At 40.3% G+C, this 24,373-nt stretch overlaps 1 protein-coding gene across 1 annotated transcript in view; it reads right to left on the reverse strand.

Annotated features, from left to right (window-relative positions):
* The window catches only part of msh3 (mutS homolog 3 (E. coli)), a 60,668-nt gene extending 41,632 nt beyond the window's left edge, over positions 1-19,036 (reverse strand). Inside the window, exons 1-13 of the mRNA XM_085367423.1 lie at positions 18,787-19,036; positions 18,587-18,701; positions 17,849-18,132; positions 17,549-17,758; positions 17,255-17,371; positions 17,039-17,156; positions 16,802-16,941; positions 16,215-16,381; positions 7,699-7,808; positions 7,437-7,551; positions 6,790-6,874; positions 4,548-4,657; positions 1,273-1,405 (exon numbers count right to left, since the gene is read on the reverse strand). Coding sequence (XP_085223549.1) covers positions 1,273-1,405; positions 4,548-4,657; positions 6,790-6,874; positions 7,437-7,551; positions 7,699-7,808; positions 16,215-16,381; positions 16,802-16,941; positions 17,039-17,156; positions 17,255-17,371; positions 17,549-17,758; positions 17,849-18,132; positions 18,587-18,701; positions 18,787-18,933 — 1,851 coding nt within the window. The 5' untranslated portion in view covers positions 18,934-19,036. The remainder of the gene's footprint in view (positions 1-1,272; positions 1,406-4,547; positions 4,658-6,789; positions 6,875-7,436; positions 7,552-7,698; positions 7,809-16,214; positions 16,382-16,801; positions 16,942-17,038; positions 17,157-17,254; positions 17,372-17,548; positions 17,759-17,848; positions 18,133-18,586; positions 18,702-18,786) is intronic.
* Between the last annotated feature and the right edge of the window lie 5,337 nt (positions 19,037-24,373).

Raw genomic sequence — 24,373 nt, forward strand, 5'->3', positions numbered from 1 at the left:
GCATCAAGAAAATAAAACACTACCCTTCAATATGCATCATACTATATTTGCTGTATTACACAATAAAAAAATAGAAATGTAGATACAGGACTTGGCTGGTGCTATTTAGCATCTATTAAGAAGCAAATGATACATTTTATTATCTGTAAACGGCAGCTGTCTTGGGAATCACTGATAATCCACAGTATAGAAAACAAAGCAGCCTATAATCAATAACTTCTTATATTTCTTCAAGATCAGTGTTGCGTCTTTAAAAATAAAAGTGCCAATCATTTCAGACTAAATAGAATTAATGAGTAATCAATCAGTGATAATGTAGATTATACTGACCTTCTATTGCCATTAGCAATGTTACTGTATAGTACCAAGTCTTGACCCTCGGGTTAATGAGAGGTCACAGTGACAGTGGTTTATGGTATTAATCACATGCTGCAGTTTTAATGCTCCTGCCCCCGTGTTGCTCTTTTATGGACCCAAACAGGCAGCTACTAGAGGCCACAGGCATGCCCTCTCTCCCATTATGTCAGTGGAGCCGTGGAGACACAAGCCATTACACACAGGCCCATTTATCTACAGATGGGCAAAATGACAATTAAGGCCCCTCTGTGTGTCTGCTGCGTGTGTGTATGCGTGGGTGTTTGAGTGTATGTGTGCGTTAAATGACATTTGATCATTTTCTTTCAGCAACAGATGAAGGAATCCAAAAGCTGAACATGAAACAAGACATCAAGCTCAGAAACAAAGTGTCTTTTTTCATTATTGCAAACACACGCACGCACACACGCACGCACACACACACACACGCACGCACACACACACACACACACACACAGAAGATGAAGCCTTCTGACATTTCAAAAATGGGTCAGATGGGAAATGAGACTGTGTCAAACAATCAGGTAAGCGCCACACAGGAGGCTGCTCCCTGCTGTTAATCAAGCGTGCCATAAAAAGAGAGAGAGAAACAGAGAAAATGTCAGTGAAAGAAAGAAGAAAATCTTCTTGCCTTTCATTTCTATGCAAACCAACGAGAGGAATTATTTCACAAATGTTGTCCCCCTGCTGTTAGAGCTGGAGGATTATTGCAAAAATTATGATCCGAGTTGTCTTGTTCAATATAAAGATGATTATTTAACGATGCTAATTTTAAAACTATCATCCATTTATTAAACCCGCCTGTTCTCGTATCCTACAGGATTCAATAACAATGCCACAAAAATTGTGATAAAATATAATAAACATTATCCAAGTTATTTATTTGTGTTCTTTTACCTTTTTGTGATATATGCTGCAGATGCCTCGCTCCAAGTCTGGCAGACGTGACAGCAGGGATCGAATGGAATTTAGAGTCAGCGAGTCCGACTCCAGGATTTCCTGCACCGCATCCTGCCTCTCGGATATAGACCTGCAGTTTCATGAAAGAAAAGGTAAGAAAGAAAGAAAAGACTTGCAGAAATTAAGAAGATAGCAAGGATAAGAAAGAGTTGAAAGAAATGTAAATGTTCTCATCAGGCTCATCATCACCAAAAGAAACGTGTCATTTGGAAAGCTGAATCAGTTCTGATTGAGATAAATGGGTTTCCTTAAAGTTGATTTACACATGAAACAAATAAGCGCCAAAGTGTCCCTGATTAGTTTCTATGTAGATTCACACTTGCGCCTTACGTCTAAAAATGTGTCAAATTTTCAAGAACATTCAAAGCAAACAAAGGTGACCAAATGTTTAAAAGATACAAGTATTCATAGAAAACGTTAATCCAATACCCAAATCACCAACTTAACACTGTGACTGCAACCTGTACTACTGCACCAAGAACTGCAGTCGCAGTTCTTTAACGTGTAAAGTCACTTTAAATAACTGAAGACTGAAGAGCGCTCAGCTGAAGACATCTACGTGGCCTAAATAAAATCCCTCGACTGCACAAACCAGCACTCATGAAGGTACAGCTGCTTGTAGCTTCATTTCCCCAGTGACCTTACAAGACCTTTGACCTCTGTAGATGTGGTTGACGCTAAGAAGATTAAGATATGCTTATTAAATTTAAACATTTGGAAAATGAAAAATTCTGCATTTGGGCCAGGTGAACTACTAAAGCTATGGATTTAACGACATGATGAAAATCACTGAAACAGTTTTGTTTATAAAATGCAGAAAAAAGCCTCATATTAAAGTCCTCTATGAAATGCTTTTTAGTCCACAGTAAGGCCTTTCTGTAAGCGTAAGCATCCAGAAAAAAATGGACTGAAAAAGCAGATCAAAAGAAGCTTAGTGATGTAATAAATCGGACATCACAGATCACACTATTGTGCGAGTGTGTACGTGCACATGCCCACAAGTGTCTGTTCAATGCGCTGCTGTGCTCTGTATCTTGGAATTAATGTACCTGGGAGTAATCTGGGTTTTATTCATGTTGAAAGTCTCTAGAGGAGCTATCTGTATAATCTGAAAGCAGTGCTCTATCCACAGCAATAATCCCTGCCCAGTGGCAGAGGGAGGGCCACACACAGAGAAAATGTTCACACACTTAAAAACACTACAGAGAACTGGAGAGGTACTGCTGTGTGTCCTCAGCAGTGCTTTTATTTAAGGAAGTCACCTCCAAAACATATTTGTATGTATTTTCACACCACAGTCTCTCTAAAAAGAGAAACAGCTGCTCTGCCATATATCCTCCCAAACAACACTTACATATTTATATGTGAGAGCAGCTATTTTATTCAAAATAAATAAATAAATGAAAATGTGGAGCTGGTTATAATTTTCATCACAGTCGTGAGTCCTGGACTGGGATGCAGGCCGCCAAGCAAACATTAATATTATTAACAAAGGCCTGCCTCACACATCCATTCCACCCTGTGTGTTCACTATGCACCCCAGCTAGGTGAAGGAATTGACCTTTTCTAGGAGCTGTCCTGCTACTGTGATGGGGCTAGTGTGCTCCATCCTAATCCTCATGATCTTTATTTTGCCTTTGTTGACAGTGAGATCTATTCCTGCTGATGTTGATGCCAGGTGTGCAGTTATCGCCTACATCTGGCCAGGTCATCACCCAAGTCGAGATCATCCAGTTGTGCCCACAATGTCCATAAACGCCATTCCATTTTCCTTGCATAGACATTCTCCACTATATCACCAGAATGAAAAGTACAGCAAAAGGTGAGAGCAGATGCTCCTGACAAACACCGGTCCTGGCACTGAGGTGCTCCAACAGCTGTTCCTTACGTATGAGTCTGGAGGACATTTCCTAGTAAGTGCAATCTATTAACTCTTTTAACTCTATTACCAGCTTTAAAACCTACTGGGAATAACCCTTGGCACTTTTTTCAAAACTATTTTAAAAATAGGGCAGCACTGTTGCCGCACAGCAAGAAGCTCCTGAGTTCAATTCCATCAGGCCGGAGTCTTTCTTACTGGGGTCATGTCTTTCTGCATGTTCTCCCCATGTTTGCATGGGTTCCCTCCGGGTACTCCGGCCTCCTCCCACCATCCAAAGCAGTTTGCGGGGATAGGTTAATTGATCAATCTAAATTGCAAGTGGGAGTGAATGTGAGCGCGAATGGTTGTCTCTGTGTGTTAGCCCTGCGACAGACTGAAAAGGATAAGCAGAAGCAAATAGATGGATGGATGGATAGTTTAAAATATTTCAGGCTTGTTTATAAAACAAAATAAGTGGATGTGCATTAGAAGTTTGAGGGTGGTCTCCGCCCGTGCAGCGACTCTTGGAACCTGGAAACTACTCTAATAGTTGTCAAACCAAATCTTTATTGATATACAATGAGGTGTCAAAACGCGTCATCAAGCGTACATGGGAGGTTGTTAAATGTCAGGGTAGCATTAATGGGGGAAAGAGCTCAGGAGATTCAAGATTCAAGACCCGTTCGTCATGTGTCATGTAATCCTCAAGAGGAAAATCATATATTTTTGGGGGGGAGATGCAAATGTGCCTGAAAATCTCACATCTATCTCATGTCAGGTAATTAAAACCAAACTTCTGAGATGATTACATACTATTATATATCATTCTTTGTTAAATCCAATAAGGAAATTTACTGCCAGCATTTAACCCATCCTAATAAGTGAAACAGTGAGCAGCCTGTGTGCAATGCCCAGGGACCGATTCTAGCTGTAAGCCTGTGTCCTGGCCAGAGACACAGAGACAGAAAAATTAACCCAGCATGTGTCTGATGGCAGGATAAACTGGAGCTACTGGAGGAAACACACAGAACAATTGGAGAAATGTGAAGCCTGTGACCCCTCTTGGTGTGTGGCAACAGTATTAACCACTGAGCCACAGTGCCTGAAAATGATTATCACAGGCATCGTTCTAATATGAGCCAGTTATCACATGTGACATGAAAGTGGCATTAGTGCTGCCTCAGAGTCCTTCACTGTGGTTCTGTGATCCAGAGAGCCTCACAACGCAGACCAAGCTGCATGGAAATAAAGTTTGAAGCACTGAAAAACTAAATGATAAGAACGGACACTGAAGCTGAATCGGTATTGACAATCATGCTCCATCACGTGTCAGAGTGTATTCTATACTCACTGCAGGTCTGTAAGGGGCTGGCTCACCCACTTCCTCATTAGTCTCCTTCCAAACGGAGTGCGAGTGTGGTCCAACACCCACAACAGACTTCCTTTCACACTACCATCTGTCTGTGATGGAAAGAGCACACATAAAAAAGCTTAAATGTACGTTAATGGTTGCCAACATATTCTAAGAAAAAAAAATAGTAAGGAGAAGGAAATATGAGGTGAACAAATGGTGTAAGCCACTAGCAGACATGGTAGGAGGCTTGAGCTGATCTTGAACTCCATATGTGACACGTGACGCAAATGCCGTAGCAGCAGAGTCAAGCTGAACCTTTGAGTCGTCACCCACACACAAGTAAACCGAACGAGACTTTTTGTTATGGCTGAAATGTCAGTTCAACTTAACTATCCATTCATTTTTTTTTACAGTTTGTGTAACTATAACTGACTGTAGATCTTTAATTTTCTAACAACAATCTCAATAGCCTTAAAAAGATTTTTCAGTCGTTAAATCTGGGACGTATCAACACACCTGCCAGATGACCATGTGCAGCTGTGATTAAAGCTCAGAGTAACAAAAAGGTTGATTCAAGTAAAGCAACACAGAAGAGCTAACTCTTCAGGCCAGGACTCCACAGTCTATTTACACCTACAGGCCAGTGGACACTCTTTCAATGATGAGGATGTACACATCCTGGACAGGGAGGAACGCTGGTTTGAGTTCTTATATCAACTTCCACTTGCAGTTACACCTTGGATCTCAAACTTGAGTGAACAGCAAAGATCCGTTTATTTTTTTCTTTTTTGTTGTTTTTTGTTTTTGTGTGTGTGTGTGTGTGTGTGTGTGTGTGTGTGTGTGTGTGTGTGTGTGTGTGCGTGTGTGTGTGTTGGGGGGGGGGGGTGCTTTTTCAAGTGGTCTTCCTTTCATTTGAAAGATCATAGCTGGGTCTCTAAAACAGACCAGTTTTTAGAGGTTTTCAATCAAAAAGGGTTCAAGCACAGACAAAGCATCCTCTGAACTTGCTAAGTTTGCTCCTACAACCCCCATATTCATTGGTTAGACTGTCAATATTGTACCATTTGGTGAGCAATAGGATTCAGTGAAGTCTATTCCTTTGGAGAGCTATCATGCACCCGCACACAGGAAATTGATTTTTTATTTTTACCAATCACCACAATCTAGACCTCACCTCAATTTCTCTTAAATGAAAATCAGGCAAAAGCAAGGCGACAAAACAGGATTTGTAAGCACCAATCTAAAAAGACCAGTAGTTCCAGTCAGACAATGGGACAATGATTGATCAAATTTAAATCAGGTATAGTTTTTGTTTCATGAGCCAAATCCAGGAAATGTTCATCACATCTTGTTGTTTAAGAAAAGTATAAAAAAAAAACATTTTAAGTGTGTAGCATCAAGTCAATTAAATTTCAATACATGTCATTGCCAGAAGGTCTGCTGTGTCTCACAGCACAATCTCAAGAGAATGGGGGAGTGACTCACTGCCCAGCACCGTGGAACCCGATTGGTATTGAGAAGCTGTGGTAAATGTTATAACATCGCTCAGGATGACCGGTGATAGGTCAGTGCTGGTCATGTCCATGGAGGGACACAGACTTCTACAGGTTAAGCAATGGTATCCTAACAGCCATTAAGTTTCAGTATGAAATCCTTGGCCCCATTGTCAGACTTTATGTTGGTGCAGTAGGTCCCGGGTTAAATCCTGGGGCCTTACAACACCCTGCCTCATGTGCTGAGACTATGCTGGCAGTTCCTACAGCTCCTTTTTGAGCAGTGTATTGTTATTCAATAGCTATAGCAGTGGTGTTGAGGCTTGGTTGTGAGTCAAACTTGCACAGCAGACATAACAACTACAGACTGATTTAAATGGAGCGTCAAAGCAAAAGACACACAAGTTTCAAATTTTGACTTTGCCTGGTGTAATGATAGCCAATTGCAATGCGATTACTAAGCTAACAATGTAAAGGTTTGATCAAAACATTTTAAAATATACTACCAACAACATTGCTTTGAAAGGGAAACGTTTACACGCTGTGTAATGCTGATGGCCAATGCGATTCAAATAGCTGAACCTGCCAGACGAAAATCTGGTGCAGATGTTTCCGTTTACCGATTACTACACACCAGAGGACTATACTGTACGGTGCAGTGCAAACCATTTATCATAGAGACAGCCATCACCCTTTGTTATGTTTAATCAGTGGTGAAGACTTCCAGCTCAGATGTGAATATTTACCTGATTGTTGAGTATTTCTAGATTTCGGAGAGTGCCAGCGCTCAGAGTCATAATCTCCGACTCGCAGGTCAGACGCCGGAAGGAGCTGCAGGAAGTACAAACTCATATAAAAATATAGCATGATGACATTTTGTTTCTATTACAGGGATTAAAGTAATACAAGATATTATTTTCCCTTTCCTGGCGTATAAACACTGGTGTTCACATCAAATGTAAAATAAGATTTAAAATAAAACAATACTGTCATTCTTTTTGTTACACGTAACCTGTTAATCCCTAGGAAATGCCAGAACCAGGGAAGGAAATAACAATCATTTTCAGTATAGATTAATGTATCGATTGATCTTTCAGTATCTATCTGAAATGTCAAAGAACAGAACCAAAAAAAATATCCACAACACGTTCCCAGATTCTACAGTGACATATCCAAATATCTTGTCTTGATTGGTCGAAAGTCGAAGAAAAGAACCAAAGCTGGCAAAATGGAAACCAACGAATGTTAGCTTAAGAATTTTTTTGCTTTAAAACTACAAAAAACTATTGATAACAGAATTTTAAAACCTGAAAATTATATTTTTGTCTGCTCAGTGGAAACAATGGATGAATACAGTCGCAGGCTATGTTGCTGAATGTTTGTTTTCATGTACCTTTCACTTCTAAGAACTCGCTCCAAGTTGAATTCTTGAAGGTACTGGATGAGCGGCCCCAGACAGCTGATCACTGGGCTCTCCAGGGACGCGACGCTCGACAGAGAGCGAGAGCCTGGAGGACACACACATAAAAACATGCAACATCAACACACAGCCATGAGTCATGAGCCCACTCCTCAGACACATCTACTGTGCTCTCAATGACAGGATGTGAGTAACAGGAAAAATAAAAGCGTTGCAGTGACACAAGCATACACACCTTTCGCCTGGATGTGACAGTAGAACGAGGTGACTGTGTTCATTGCCGAGGCAAACTCAAACTCAGCGCTGTCCCTCCTCTCTACTCTGACTCTGTCGTCAGCCTGAGCGCTGAAGGAAAACAATCACAAACTTTATTTATTTATAACAACACAACAGCATTAATATCAGAGATTAGTGACTGTACAGATACAGAGATAAAGAATATATACAATACTGTGTGCAACAGTCTTGAACTACTATTATTTCTTAACATTTCTCTTAAGAAATGAGAAACACGGGCAGTGATTTATTGATACAGGTACAAACATAAATGGAAACACAGTACACAAAGTCTAAACAATTATGAGGTTGAAATTCAATATTTGGTATGAACCCCCTTTATTCTTCAACATAGCCTGAGCTCTCTAAGGCAAGCTTGCGTGTAATTTCTTTAAGCAGTCTTCAGGAATCGTTCTCCAAGCTTCTCAAAGGAGATTCAAAGCTTTTCTTTGGATGCTAGCTGCCCTTTGTTTTGCTCTATTTTGAGATAATCACTGTTTACTAATGAAGTAGAACTCTGGGGAGGCCAATCCCAGACTGATACTGTTCAATTGTGTGTTTTTCTGTCCATATATGTCAACAATTTTGACAAGATTCCCAGCACTACTGGTTGAAATGCATCCCTAAACCACACCTCCACCGTGTTTGTTTGCTGCAGACACTAATTGTTACATGTCTCTCTTTGCCATCTCTGTGCATATCGATGAAGATTTGGGTTCATAAGACCTGTTGCAGTAGTTGTAAGTCCAGTCCTTCTATAATTTGGCATAGCTCAGCCTTTTCTCCCTAATTCCCTTCTTTAAGAATGGCTCCTTAACAGCCATTGAGCCCATTTATGATGACGATTCCAGTCAATAGTAGATGGATCAGCTGAAGGGTCAAAAAGGTTCTTCGGTATATTGTTATGCGTAGGCACAACTGTTTCATCCATCGAGTTTGGTGACTTTAATTTTTGCTTTTGAGTCATTAGTTGGTGTTAAGTGGCTGAACAATCAAGAAAAACATTCCCTGAAAATGGTCAACTTCAAGAACTAATTTGAAAATGAGAGAAAGTCAAGTCCAAAGAAAAACTTTGAAAGCCCTTCAGAGAGGCTGGAGAACTATAGCTCAAGACCACTTTAATAAATTATAAGAAAGTCTGGCTCTTTGGAAAAGTATAAAGAAATACAAGGAGGCTCAAGACTTCAAGAACATCTTCCTCTGAGAGAAAAACATTCACATAGCTGGACTGCATGTTCCAGCCATCCTTTTGTTTAACTAGAGTCTATACACAGAAATGCAAACCTCAGTCACACACACCTGAACACATTTTCACTGCATTTCCTCGATGCAAAACGGAGATCCGTCGGAGGATCTCCGTTTTGCTATATTCACTCTTTTGGCACTGCTGCTTTCAAGGACTCTGTTACTTTGTCTGCACAGTTGTTGCCAGGGCAACCAAGGCAAACACGTGGCTCTGGACTAATGCCCACACACACACACACACACACTTACTTACTTCATCATATTTCACTTCAGCTACTGTTTGGACTGGGAGTAAGAATTATGTAAAATGATCAATAGACGACATAATGTACAACTCACAGCCTTAACCTTTTTTTTTTTAAAAAATCAAAAAATATTTTGAGATTTACAAGAAAAGCGACAACTGCAGGTATCGATTCGGATGAGAGTGCAGCGTTGCATCTCTGCAGAATCCCTAACAGGACCCACCAAGGTGAAGATGGGTTGTAGGAAACTAAAGAAACAAACAACTGGGGGTTTGACTTCTTCATAACTCGTCTCGACTCAGCTGATATCTAAATTACAGAGAGCTTTGATTGGATCGGATTTCATTTCATCTAAACAATAGAAAGAGTCTGCAGCCAGCACAGCAGCTCTTATCATTTTGAACTAAACAAAGGATGTCAAATATACAGCCTGAAGGTGCCAGTAGAGTCTGCTGCATGGGCTCAAATGAAAATGTGTGCAGATAAAGATGGCTGTATTTATAAGTTTTGTGTCCCAAGTTGTAAAGAATAAATCTGCTAAAGAGTGGTTGTCCAAACTGGTAATTTCATAAGCATTATTGCCAGTTCTTATGGGTAAAGTCATTAACTATGTGTGTTACCACATCTGAACAAGAGTGTTAAAGCTAAAAGCCATACAAACAGAGCAGTTTCTTTCATTTACAACAGCAACTTTTCTTTGTAACAATAAAAGTCTGAGTGAATATGGAAAACAATGATATATTACCGAAACTGCACTTTTTATCTTAAAATATGTTAGGCTGTTAACATATATTTGTGGATGAATCCATAAATATGACCATTTTCATAATGTATCTCTTGGATGTGGTGCACGAATTAAAATAGGCTTGATACCCCTATGCCAAAAGTGTAAATAATAACGTTCTGAGGTTGATATATAGTTGAAAAAACGTCAACATTCTATTATTTTTAAACCAGGTCAACAACGTAAAAAACTCATTTACTAAACTAGTTAACATTTTGATGTGGTTATAGTGCAAAAGAAAAGGTCAGAAAATCATCGAAGTGATTATGATTCATTATCTGAGGGACTATGAATATCTGTGTGTCATACAGAGACTGTATATAAAAGATGGGCATAACAACTGAAACATTAGCAGCTGGCTAGCAGCAAACCCTGTTGATTGAGATCATAGCTAAAACACGTCAGGAAAGTGTCAACATAGGGCACAAGAAACTAAACTGTTAACTATTCAACTGGAGAAGTCACTCCCTGCTGGCCATTAGAAAGAATTGAGGTGTAAAGCACTTCCACATTGGCTACACTCTTTAGATCTGGTAACTTTGTTTATATTTAGTCTACTGGTGTATTAACAATGCACAGTTGTTGAGGAATTTAACTCAAAAACACCAAAAATCAAGTTTATGGGCTCCTGGCTAAAAGGTTAACAGATCATCAGAGTCTTTAGGACTGATCTTCTGGGGTGTGAAAGATTATATTAGGGTTTCATCATAAAATATCCAATAATCCTGAAATATTCCAGGTCAAAATTACACTGCTGTTTGTAGAGCCACTAGTGTAGACAAATTATACTGTAGGTACCATCAGCTCACAGAAAACCCTGTTTATGTACTGTACGAGAAAAAAAATGCTACTTTTGATACTGGGACTACAACTTGCACAGTATTGTGTAAGCAGCATATAATAGCAGCAGATGGTAAATGGACACTTCTCAAGCACACCCCACTGGCAGCATAAGGGGCAGCCTGGGGTTTAGCATCTTTCCTAAAGACACTTCACGCAGACAAAAAGAGTTAGGGTTTGAAATCCCAACTCTGACACTACGGAGGAAAACCTAACAAAGTCATCAAAACCATCCTGACACCACAGCAAAAAACTGGTAAAATATGCCTTGTGGTAATGCCAAGTTTGCAGTGATGGTGAAAAATCAATGAAAATCAGAAAAGCAGAAGGTTACAACCAACAGATCAGAGGTTAAAATGCATAGCATGCAGATTAAAGTTTTCAGATTAGTATCTTATTAGAGATGGCACGATACCACTTTTTTATGTCCGATACCGATATCATAAATTTGGATATCTGCCGATACCGATATGAATCCGATATAGTGTGTTTTTTAATCAATAAAACTTTTGATATCTTGCTGCATTTTGTATAAGTTCATACTCAAGTTTAAATAAACAACAATACTAAAGCTATTCTGTTATACCTGTATGTAAAAAATACACTGCACCCAAAATATTTCATAGTAAAAGCAATACTGATCAGTCTAATAAACTTAAACCTGCACCATCCTCCCTATTCTGGTATTTTAAAGAGTACTTAGCAGAAATATTAAGCAACCAAACTAATAGGGTTGCAAACTCCCAGCAAAAAAAAAAATAGGGAACCACCCCCACCCTATGATACTTAATCGACGTAATCAACTTTAATTTGATGCAGTGTGAAAAAAAATGCACAGAAATAAATAATTTTTGGCTTGGCCTCACCTATGGCCACGAGCTGTGGGTAGTGACCGAAAGAACGAGATCGCGGATACAAGCGGCAGAAATGAGCTTCCTCCGAAGGGTGGCTGGCCTCTCCCTTAGAGATAGGGTGAGAAGTTCGGCCATCCGGGAGGGGCTCAGAGTAGAGCAGCTGCTGCTCCACATCGAAAGGAGCCAGCTGAGGTGGTTCGGGCATCTGACAAGGATGCCCCCTGGGCGCCTCCTGGGCGAGGTGTTCCAGGCATGTCCCACCGGGAGGAGGCCCCGGGGCAGACCCAGGACACGCTGGAGAGATTATATCTCTCGGCTTGCCTGGGAACGCCTTGGTATTCCCCCGGATAAGCTGGAGGAGGTGGCTGGGGAGAGGGAGGTCTGGGCCTCTTTGCTTAGGCTGCTGCCCCCGGGACCCGGCCCCGGACAAAGCGGATGAAAATGGATGGATGGATAAATTATTTTTCAAGAATAATTAAATAGATTCAACATCTTTCTTCTACAGAACTGCAGACTGCACAGATCGTACCTTCCCAAAGGAAAAAGTACTATAGCTTACTAGGGTATATTAGACTTAACAGTTACTCTATGCAGTAATGGACTTCTATACATTTTACATAAGATTAAAACTTTGGATGTACGATTCAGATAATTATTTATTAAAAGCTACACATTTTAAATGATAATAAGAAAGAAAAGTATGTCTTTGTGCCCCCTTTTCCCCGTTCATGCCCTATTGGCCCCCCTGGCTAAACTTTGCTAGATCCGCCCCTGCACAGTTACCAGCCGTCAGCTACATAGAAAAAGATCCTGGTGTAGAAAGTAATGTTAAATAAAAAAATCTAACAACAGCTTATCAAGCTTAAACGTTCTGCTGTTGTTCAGCCGCTGGTTTCCTCTTTCTGGTGCAAAGTGATCCAAAAACAAAGAAGAGAGACAGACTCGCGACAGAAAAGCCGATCAGCTGATCATTAATCAGTTTCATGATTGCAGTAGCAGCAGGAGAGGGAGGGAGAGAGAAGAGGCAGTCGCTCCATATAATAGTTGTTAAGCTTAATGCGGGAATGCTTTACAAACATTCAGAGATGAACTTACACACTTGCTTTACTTCTCTCTGGGATAACTTCCTCGGAGATAAAATGCCGGTTTGGTACCCAGGCTACAAATTTTGTGAGGTGCTTTTTTGATATTTAATGGATCGGATTACATTTCTTATTTCTCTCCGATATCCGAGCCAGTGATTTACGTCAGTATCGGACCGATACGTAATATCGGATCGGTACATCTCTAGAATCTATTACTGCAAAGTGAATCCAAAGCTCTGAGAGCAGCCACTGAAATGGACATACACACTTTTAAAAATGCACAGTGTACGTCTGCTTGTTTGGACCCCTTCTAAAACATGACTGTGATCTTACCAGCAGCCAAGCACTTAAACTTAAAATCTTTCAAATAGTGAGAACATTTATGCTCGTCTGACATTGAGCATTTTAGCCGCTTCAATCAGCGTCACTGCTCTGATCCAGACTCATGACTCATGACTTTAGGCTCTGCGTGAATAAAGCAAGCTAATACTTCACCTAGCTACAACCAACCTCAAAGGGACTCATTATCAGCCGCTCTATAGACACAAATCCTGTTGCCAGGGGTTCCATCTCATCAGCCCACCCCAGAGACACACACTGTCACCAAGAAAACCCAGTTAAACTTGCTCACCAGTGTGGGCCTTGCCTTAGTATTTTACTGTATTTACTGTAACCGCAACATGATATAATCAAAATATCAATTATGCATTTATGTATAATTATTCTGGTCTAATGAATTTAACTGAGACAATTAACTGCAAAGAAGAATATACTGGAGAACTTGTCAAAAGCAAAGCTGTGATGGGCTGAGAAGTATTGATAGTGAAGAAAAATGCATTAAATGAAATAAATCTGTCTTATCTTAACAGACAAAGCTGCACTCTACTTTTATGTCATAAGTTGAAAATTGAGAAGAGCCTTGTCTCTGATAAACACACTGCCAGACAGCAGAGCTGTTCAAACACAATAATTGAATTGGCCTTTACAGGCCCGTCTCACTATAATCACTCAACATGGACATCTGAAAAAAGGAAGCCAAGAGAAATAGAGAGAAATTAATACAGATTAACTAAATTGTCTAGAATTAAATTCAAGCTGAGGGTGGTGAAAAAGGAAGGAAAATTGTCTCTAGCATTATAAAAGAGTAGGTAATGAGAAATCTGCCCAGCCAAGGAGTCAGACAAAAGAAAGTAGCAGAAATTTCTCCCATTTATCCAATCATCCTCTGCTAATCTAATCCACTCCCACCCACTCCCTCCCACTATCTCGTTTCATTTTCACAGCATAATGCAATCACAAGCTCCCTCCAGAGGATCTCCTCCCCACTGGTGTGAACATGCTGGCTCCAGACTGTCAGCAAAGAGGAGTCGAATGGCAGCACAATGGGAGGCAACAGGTTGATGGATTACATTCAGCTCAGCGTCACCGTTGCTGCTTGTGCTGTTGGTCTGCCAATTAATAAAAGGACAAATGTACTCAGTTTTCCTTTTTTTGTTCTTGTGATTCATACAAGAGCCTGCAGACAATAAATTAAGGCTTTCAAGAGAAGCTCAAGACCTTCAAGACATTCTGATGCTCCTTATGAGCTAATCGCTGGAATAATCGAACCTGATGCTGTTAACTTTTCTGAGGCTAACTTGGGTCTTCATCTGTTTCAAGTTGGTCTTTATGTGTCTATAAGAGTATTTTTCTACTAAATTCTGGTGGATGAAAAGTCCAAATTGTGTTGATCTCACAAGAAGCCAACCTACCAATGAGAAAAGGGAAAACTGTAAAGCACTTGTTTAAACTGATTACAACCATCAAAGCCTCATGTTAGTTATACACACACAAAAAATCCATTAAAAAACACATTATGAAACTTGATCTTTTAAACGACTGAACTGGAGGAAGAACTTTAAATATGTGTAGGCAGGTGTAGGGCTGCTCAATTAATCGAATTTTAATCACGATTACGATCTGGGCTTTCAACGATCATTAAAAATGACTGAGCCGATTATTAGCCCCTCCCTAATTTATCCGCGACACCTTAAAGGCCGGTCCGTGAAAATATTGTCGGGCATAAACTGGTCCGTGGCGCAAAAAAGGTTGGAGACCGCTGGTTAAGAGGACCCGAGGGAAGCTCGGAAAGCTAAGCAGAAGTTATTTGGAGAGTGACTGCCGTTGGTTGAAAAGAGAGTTTAAAAAAAAACAAACTTCAGTGGTGTTGCACACTATTTTATATTATTTTTTTAAAGTCATTGTTAACCCTTTAAAGCCGGTCAGAGCAGCACGCTCCGTTTTGCGTAACTATTTTTAAATCCCTGTAGAACCTGAACCGTGTAAGCTAGCGCAATAATTTGTTTTGCATATGAAACCGGAGGAGTTGTACTTACATCTGATGCCATCAGCTTGTCCTCGGTCACGGTTTCGTTCCACATATAGCTTTGCAAAAACTGCATAAAAAGCGCTTGCAGGAACAAAAACATAATATTCCAGAAACACGCTTTGCCGTTCCTATCAGCTGTTCGTAACACTTCCCACAGTGAAATGATGCACATGCTGTTTTCTTTGCAAATTTGCATCATAGGATTGTTTTTTGTTTTTCCTGCAGTATATAAAAATTGCTGTATCTCCAAAATAAAACTATGAAGACACTCAAAATAAATTTCCTGTGGTGGGAAACTATTTTTTGCAACTTTATTGTATTTAAAGTTTTGAGGGATAAACCTCTTAAACTTCTCCAAGTAGAAATATATGTAAACAAAACAAAAGCAATTTTCAATTTTTTTTGTAGTTTATTGCACTTTTTTGCAATTTATGTAATTACTATGCACTTAATGCATACATATTATTAAAATATGGGCTATAACAGTTGTATTGATGTATAGCAACTTGAAATGCTCCCACAAATGGCACTACAGCATGTAAAAAAAATAATATAAGCTCTGGTGGACTTGGTTCTATAGTAGGTCTTAAAGGGTTAAATAAACATCGTCAAATAATCGTGATCTCAATTTCAGTGAAAATAATCGTGATTATCATTTTTGCCATAATCGAGCAGCCCTAGGCAGGTGTGTAACTGCTGTCTTTTTCTTTTAATAAAACTAGTGATATAAAATGACCATTTATTGGGACATATGATGTCTATGATCTTTTAAAATACAGAAGGCTCGGCTGGATCCTGTTTATCCCTGCAGTGAAATCCAGAGTGCTGAGAACCAAGCCGACATTGATTTCCTCATCCAGACTGAGCCTGAGGAGTTTCAAATAAAACAACCGTCTGCCTGCCCGGGGAAACCTAAACCTAATTCTGCAGAATGAAATACACCAAACTCACAAACAGATACAGCTTTGTAAACACATACATAAGCTCAGCGCTTCAGCACGTTTTAGTAATATATTGGTATATATTGCCCTCTAGTGTCTTCCCAGCATATTACCTTGCATTCGTAATGCTGTGCAGGAGTCTCTCGGTTTGCTCTGAGAGGTCGGAGGGCACCAGGATTTCGACAGGATTGATTTTAAGGACACGGCATTCCAGCTCAGAGCGAGAGGGACCGTCAGGAAAACAGTCCAGAAGCACGTCGCCGGTGCTGGGCTGAACTGCCTGCAGACACAAACACATGCTGTGAATCAGATGATGTCAAAGATGTGCAGCTACAGCTCCAAGTTGACAGTTATACACTGTATAAACTGAAAAATGGCAAAGCATGTTCAAATTTTATTAAAGTAACTTTTTGTCTTAAGTGAGCTATTAATCAAGATTTAATTTCTTTACAATTTCTTCTTCACTACAAGTGAGTGTGTGGTGTTATTACACTATCAGCATGCAAAGAAACTGAACAGTGAACATTAAATTATTTTAAAATAATACACAACAGTCCCCTAATGTGTGTTGAACAAAAAGCCAAGGGGTAACTCTACTTTTAAATTAAATTTTTGATTTTCATCTCTTATACACAGAATACCTGAAGAACAACCAGCCTAATGGCCAGGTGGGATTTATGGATTGACTTATGAAACTCACCACAAGGCCTACAGTGAGCTGCTTCTTCAGTTTGTCCCAATTCTCACTAATACAAAGCAGGAAACTGTCGGGAGGGTCCGACACAACATCATCACAGCCCCCCTCCTCCACATCCCCGAGTCTGCAGACCGGATTTACATCTTTTAAAAAAACTGTCAAGGAAACTGTTTCAAACAAAGAGTGACAATAAAAAGTTGTTTGAGAACACATGCACACATTCATCATCTATAAGGATACCCTCTCCCACCAAAGTGGACTTGGTGTACAGGGCGCTGAGCTGACGAGTGAACAGAGTATTTCTGTTGGCCCCTGACGCTTTGATCGCAGATGTTTCTGTCTGTTTAACTACTCCGACCTATAAATTAAAACATTAAAAAAGCCAGCAGAGCATGAGCCTAAACTGCTTGCAATTAGTAAACAGTAATCATATAAAGTCAAAGATAAAGCAGAAACCTTGTGTCCGTGAGACACCAGCCGTCTGACATGAACAAACAGGCGGTGTGTGGGGATGCTGCACGTCATGAAGTTATGATCCAGATGACAGACGATGTTCAGCTCCTTTGCAGCAATCTGTTCACAAACAAAACGTCCTTCAGCGATCAGTGAAACACAAATCAGTTGCAGAGAGCCACTGTGTTGAAAGAAGAGAATCATCTAAAACATAAGATATGTCTTTTATATTTTATACAGTTTAAATTTAAACTCCCTCTAAATGCATCACTAACACATCTGCTTTTTAGTTCTCACCTCTGCATCCTCTCCAAAGAACCTGTACTTGTAACCACACTCCACAGCCAACAAAGCATCCTTATGCTGCTGTTTCAGCTGGATCACCTGCTGCTCAAGGGGGGTGAAAATGCTCTTTGAACGCCTGGAGGAGGTGCTACAGTCCAATGGAGGACCCAGCTCTGCACACTTTCCTCCTCCTGTCTTGGCAAACTGAGAGAAGTGAACTCCCTGCAGAAATAAAAATACATCAAATCTGTTACGATGTAAAAAGTCACACTTGCTTTTTCAGTGTTATCAGGTACTTTACTTTTTGCACACCTGTTTTGCAGCAGCCAACCCCAGATCTGCCTTTTCTTTATTATCCTCCTCTTCACCTTCATGCTCCCTTTCTGCATGCTGCAGTCTGTGTGTAGTTTCAGGTTGACCTGTAGCACAACGAGGAGACCAATCACTGCTTTCCTGACCTGCATCAGCCGTCTCTGTTTCTTCCCGGGTGATGCTGCTGACGACCCTGGGCTCAGCCCCGCAGGTGAAGCCTTTCAGCTTCTCCAACGTGGAGGAGCACAGGCTGCCTGCTTTTCGGCTCAGCGTCAGCTTTGTGTCTGAAGAGAGAAGACAAGTACTACAGTCACATCAACGACAACTTCACTTTGTACCCCTCAGCTGTAAGAGGCTGGATTTGTGAATGCAATAACACGAGTATGAGGCGAGGTAGGATTCTGATATTTATAACACACGTGCTTCTACAAAAAATGTTGGACAAGTTCAAATCTCGGTTACCTCAATCTTTCTGAAAATATTGTGAATGCAGTAACTTAAGAAGGAAGTCAACAAGGATTTTTAAAATTTTACCGTAAGTGCATCTACTAGTGCATCGAGGGGTAGCACTGGAGGCCAAATAAATGCGTTGTGGGCAGAGTTATCTCATCGCAATCTATACCAGTGCACATGTTGTTTGGAGAACTGTGATGCTGCTGGGCACTGGACAGATATAAGTGACTTTAATGAGGGTTTAGAAGATCATGACATATTTTTCTGTCTGAAGTCAACACTCACCTTTAATGCCCTGACAGGACGCAGGCTCACACTCCACATCCTCCGCCTGGTGGTCCTTTGGAGAAGGCTTAACTCGTTTTCTTGGCAATTCCAATTCATCATCAGATGAAAGCTTCTGCTGGAGGACAAAAATGAACTGCACTTCAGTAATTAGCATTGAGTGAAGCATGTCTGATATGTGCGTGTGAAGCTCAACTCACGTTGCCTCTTGAAAGTTGCTGCTCTGCAGGATTTGGGTTAATCCCGCGCTGCTTGTTGGAGGCAAAGCTGCTGCTGCTGCTGCTCAATCCTCCGAAGTACCTGCTGGAGGTCTGAGTGGTGCAGGACTTTTTCAGAGACTTTGGCATGCTTTAATGTTCGCTTACATTTGATCCATAATAACAAGTCGCATAAAAATGAATTTGCTTGTACAATAAAGTGCAGAGCTTTGACAGCCGCTGTCCAGCTTTTCAAAATATAGCAGCGCATACGATGAGGTCACAGACGCGTAAATGACGCGCGCCTTCTTCTTCCTCTTTGGTTAGCAGAGGTTGGCGGCTCCAGGAGCGTTGCTGCCTCCTCCTGGTTTCGCCAAATATTCTACTCAATGCATTCTGCTCTGTGAAATCTTACAATTATACACTCTTCATCACCGGAACTCCTTCTGTAACGTGTATTGTAGTTGATTTCAAGTTTATTTCATCCTGAAAAAGTAAAAGACTGAATTGTAAACTGTTGTTTTTGCAAAACTTGTCGTATTTTTTGAACATTTTTCATTTTTCTCATGGGCCGGATTTCAAGTAACGAATATGAACAATGACGTGTCTGTCAGCAGTTTGAATGATTGTATGCATGTTAAACAAACATAAACAAAGGATTAGGAGGAGAGGAAGCAGATCTGGACGGGCTGATTTGTAAACCCAGCCTGCTCAGGTGCACCGCACTTCTACTTGGGTTATGTCTGGAAGACAGAACAGCACAGCAGAAAGCAGGCGGCACAAGGGGGCAGTCTTGTGTTTTAGAGCAGCAGATAACTGAAACAATCTGTCAAACTTCATACAAGCCCAAATGCATTTTTTTGTCCCTCTGCAAACATTACTTTAAAAAATGCCATCATTTCCATCCGAGGTAACAGCTGTTTTGCCACCGCGTGTCAGGCACTCTATAAACTTTCAGAGGTTTTAATCGTGTTTGCATATTTTTGACTGCAAGTAAGTCATAATTATAACTTAAAAACTTGTTTAGAGCTCTGTTAAAAAAAAGAGAATGATACAGATTCATAAGTAAAGCTGTGTAAAAAGATGCCTTAATTTTTTTCTCTAAAAACAACAAGGAAATAGCTCCTTTAAAGTCTGGTATTCTAGTAGTCTAGTAATTGTCGAATAGAATACTTATTTAGCTTATAGGATTTAAACTAATAAATAAAATTATAAACAAGGAAACCAGAACACTTCAACTTGTGAACATCAGCCCATCTTAACCTGCCTGTTGATTGACCAGTGCTAAATTCCTTTTAAAATACATAAAGAATTATTAACAAAAAAAAACTCCCAATAAAGAAATAAGAAACACATGCACACACAAACAAACACAAATACACACGTCTAAATATATTTTCTGTTTGGATTTTTATTTGCTTTAGGAAAAGTGAATATTCCAGAAATAAAATATTTGAACAGGACAGACCCTGATTAAATTGGAATGACATATCAAAATGTCAGTGACAATTTTATGTCGCGTTATTGCACCGTTCATAGAGTCAGAAAAAAGTGCAGCATGGAAGCAAAAACATTACATTTAAGCAATGCAGTTTCTGGATAAGTCACACCCAGAACCCAGCCGATGAAAGTAGCATTGATAGTTTTATTTCATATTAAGCACTTCAAAGTTGTTTATTTCTTCCCTGCTGGTACAAAATGTGCAGTTTGGAAACAACATCATTCCTCAGTCTCAGAAAAGAAATTTGAGGATGGCTGAAGATACCAGCAGCAGGATGGCACTGGGACCAGTTGGAATAGCGCTGTTATACAGCTCCGCTTCACAGCAAGACATAGGCCAAACACATGCTGCACTGTTCAGGCAGCCCTTTGTAACTGCATTAAGAGCTGTAAGACATGAGGGGAAAATTCTCAGAAAGAACTTTAAAAAACATGATGTGACCAGGAGCCAGCAGACATTCAGCATTTGTGTTTAGTTTTAGACAGAGCTTCAGATATGAGATAACAACTCACCCAGTACTCTGACGGTGTAACAACGGTCAAAGCCATAACCACAAGATGTGGTCTCTGTGCAGGAATTAGGATTGGTGTTCAAGCAATTCACTTGTATTTTTAATTTTATTTTTATTCCTATTTATTCTATTTATCCCCTTCGTATATTTTATTTATATATGTCTCTGTATTTATATATGTGTGTGTGTATATATATATATAATATTCTGCTCACGCTCTGTAACTTCTGTCGGTGCTGTGCTTTTGGAAACCGAATTTCCCAGAGGAACCCACCCGAGGGATTAATAAAGTTTTATCTTATCTTATCTTAAGCATGTGTAGCATTTCAATCCACATGCTATAGAAATAAGAAGAACACAATTTCACACACATTAGAAATTACAGGGGGTATTTCTTTTTTTATTCTGAAGTGTTGTCAGAAAATGGGTCATATATAAGGGGTGAAATCTTAAGAAGTCTTCTTAGTCTGGAAAATATCCCCTACTCACCACAAAATAAGTAAATATGTTTGTTATTATAGTAATAATAATGTATGTATAATATATACCTTTATTGATCACCATGGGGAAATTCCTCTTTGCATTTAATCTATTCACTCAGTGAAGCAGTGGGCAGCCAGCAATCTAGCACCCAGAGAGCAGTGTGTAGCGACAGTACCTTGCTCATGGGTACCTCAGGATAGCCATTCAGTGGATTGGAACCCCAGGCCACCACTCTACCTACTGAGCTATCCCTGTATCTATTCCTTTCTTGACCAGGAAAATTAACCAGGAAATGAATCCTATGTAGTCTGGTGTATTCTACATTTTTTAGACCTAAAGTTTCAATTATTAAACAAAAAATATATAAAATCATATCTGTTTCCACACAAGCCTCACTAACTCATTATTGAGTTGTTACACTATTTCTTTAACCTTTAACCTTTAAACATTTTTCTTACCTGCAGACAGAGTCACACTCAGGATCACAGCTCCATAAAGCTGCATCATGAACTTTTCTTTCTCAGCTCAACTTTCTAGTTCACTTTCAGAACCGGAGCTTTTGTATCTCTTTAAAGAGCATCCTACCAAGTGGTTGTTATAACCACGCCCCCTAAAGTGACACCACTGTAACCCTCACCATCTTTGAAAATGAAGACCAGAGTTTAAACTAAGCTAGAGTGTTACTCAATAAACTATCATACCCAAACAAAGAGAAAAAAACAGTGAGAAAATAAGTAGCAAAAAAAGGAAAAACTTGGGTCAAAAGTTATTTTGATAAGAAATGGTAAATTTCATCGTATTTCTTCTGAATCACATTATTGCACCAATCAGAAAATCAGAAAAAAGTGCAGAATGGAAACAAAAACATTACATTCACGCAATACAGTATTTTGACAGGTCAAACCCCGAACATCTCTAAATGAAAGCTGAAAATACCAATGACAGTTTTATTTTATTTCAGGCACTTCACAGTTGTTTATTTTCTTCCCCTAAAATTAGGGGGAAAAAAGTGGATCACGGAAACAACATCATTCCACAGCCTCAGAAAAGACATTTGAGGATGGCTGAAGATACAGGCAGTAGGATGACACTGGGACCAGTAGGAATAGCGCTATTACACAGGTTACCTGCACATCAAAACATAAGCCCAGCACATAATGCACTGGTTTGGCAGCCCTTTGAAATTATTTTAACACCTGCAAGACATATTGTTACTAACAGCTGGTTGACATTCAGCATTAGTACTCAGTTTTAGATAGAGCTTCTGACATGAGAGAAAAACCATGATCTATGCTGCTAGTGTAACAACAGTATAAGGTGTCAGGATTTTGCATCAAGTGCAATGCATGAATAGCACCTTAACCCAGATGTTATAGAAAGAAGCAGAACACAGATTGAGAAACAGATATAAAAAATGCACATCCCCCCCTTTCAGCAGGAAGTGGTGGTGGTGTGCTCCAATCATCCTCTCAGTGTACTTAAGTGTTTTAAACCCTGGCCACCATCTTTTGTCTGGCAACTCCCAGGGATCATGACAAGAAGCCGGTAAAAGAAACAAAGATTAGTGAAAATAAAACCAAAAATAAGAAATGAATTGGTATAAATACAGTGGGGCAAAAAAGTATTTAGTCAGCCACCGATTGTGCAAGTTCCCCCCCCCCCCCCCCCCCCCCCCCCCCAAAAAAAATGATGACAGAGGTCAGTAATTTGCACCAGAGGTACACTTCAACTGTGAGAGACAGAATGTGAAAAAAAAAATCCATGAATTCACATGGTAGGATTTGTAAAGAATTTATCCGTAAATCAGGGTGGCAAATAAGTATTTGGTCACCTCAAACATGGAAAATCTCTGGCTCCCACAGACCTGTAACGTCTTCTGTAAGACGCTTTTCTGTCCCCCACTCGTTACCTGTATGACTGGCACCTGTTTGAACTCATCATCTGTATAAAAGACACCTGTCCACAGCCTCAAACAGTCAGACTCCAAACTCCGCCATGGCCAAGACCAAAGAGCTCTCGAAGAACACCAGGAACAGGATTGTAGACCTGCACCAGACTGGGAAGAGTGAATCTACAATAGGCAAGCAGCTTGGTGTGAAAAAATCAACTGTGGGAGCAATCATCAGAAAATGGAAGACATACAAGACCACTGATAATCTCCCACGATCTGGGGCTCCACGCAAGATCTCATCCCGTGGGGTCAAAATGATCATGAGAACAGTGAGCAAAGATCCCAGAACCACACGGGGGGACCTGGTGAATGACCTGCAGAGAGCTGGGACCAAAGTAACAAAGGTCACCATCAGTAACACACTACAACGGCAGGGAATCAAATCCCGCAGTGCCAGACGTGTGCCGCTGCTGAAGCCAGTGCATGTCCAGGCCCGTCTGAAGTTTGCCAGAGAGCACATGGATGATACAGCAGAGGATTGGGAGAATGTCATGTGGTCAGATGAAACCAAAGTAGAACTTTTTGGTATAAACTCAACTCGTCGTGTTTGGAGGAAGAAGAATACTGAGTTGCATCCCAAGAACACCATACCTACTGTGAAGCATGGGGGTGGAAACATCATGCTATGGGGCTGTTTTTCTGCCAAGGGGACAGGACGACTGATCCGTGTTAAGGACAGAATGAATGGGGCCATGTATCGTGAGATTTTGAGCCAAAACCTCCTTCCATCAGTGAGAACTTTGAAGATGAAATGAGGCTGGGTCTTCCAGCATGACAATGATCCAAAACACACCGCCCGGGCAACAAAGGAGTGGCTCCGTAAGAAGCATTTGAAAGTCCTGGAGTGGCCTAGCCAGTCTCCAGACCTCAACCCCATAGAAAATCTGTGGCGGGAGTTGAAAGTCCGTGTTGCTCGGCGACAGCCCCAAAACATCACTGCTCTCGAGAAGATCTGCATGGAGGAATGGGCCAAAATACCAGCTACTGTGTGTGCAAACCTGGAAAAGACCTATAGTAAACGTTTGACCTCTGTTATTGCCAACAAAGGTTATGTTACAAAGTATTGAGTTGTATTTTTGTTATTGACCAAATACTTATTTGCCACCCTGATTTACGAATAAATTCTTTACAAATCCTACCATGT

Source organism: Diplotaxodon limnothrissa, linkage group LG12 (assembly GCF_057381915.1).
Source record: "Diplotaxodon limnothrissa isolate DT_005_m linkage group LG12, D_limnothrissa_male_GT1.1, whole genome shotgun sequence".
Classification (NCBI taxonomy): Eukaryota; Metazoa; Chordata; class Actinopteri; order Cichliformes; family Cichlidae; genus Diplotaxodon; species Diplotaxodon limnothrissa.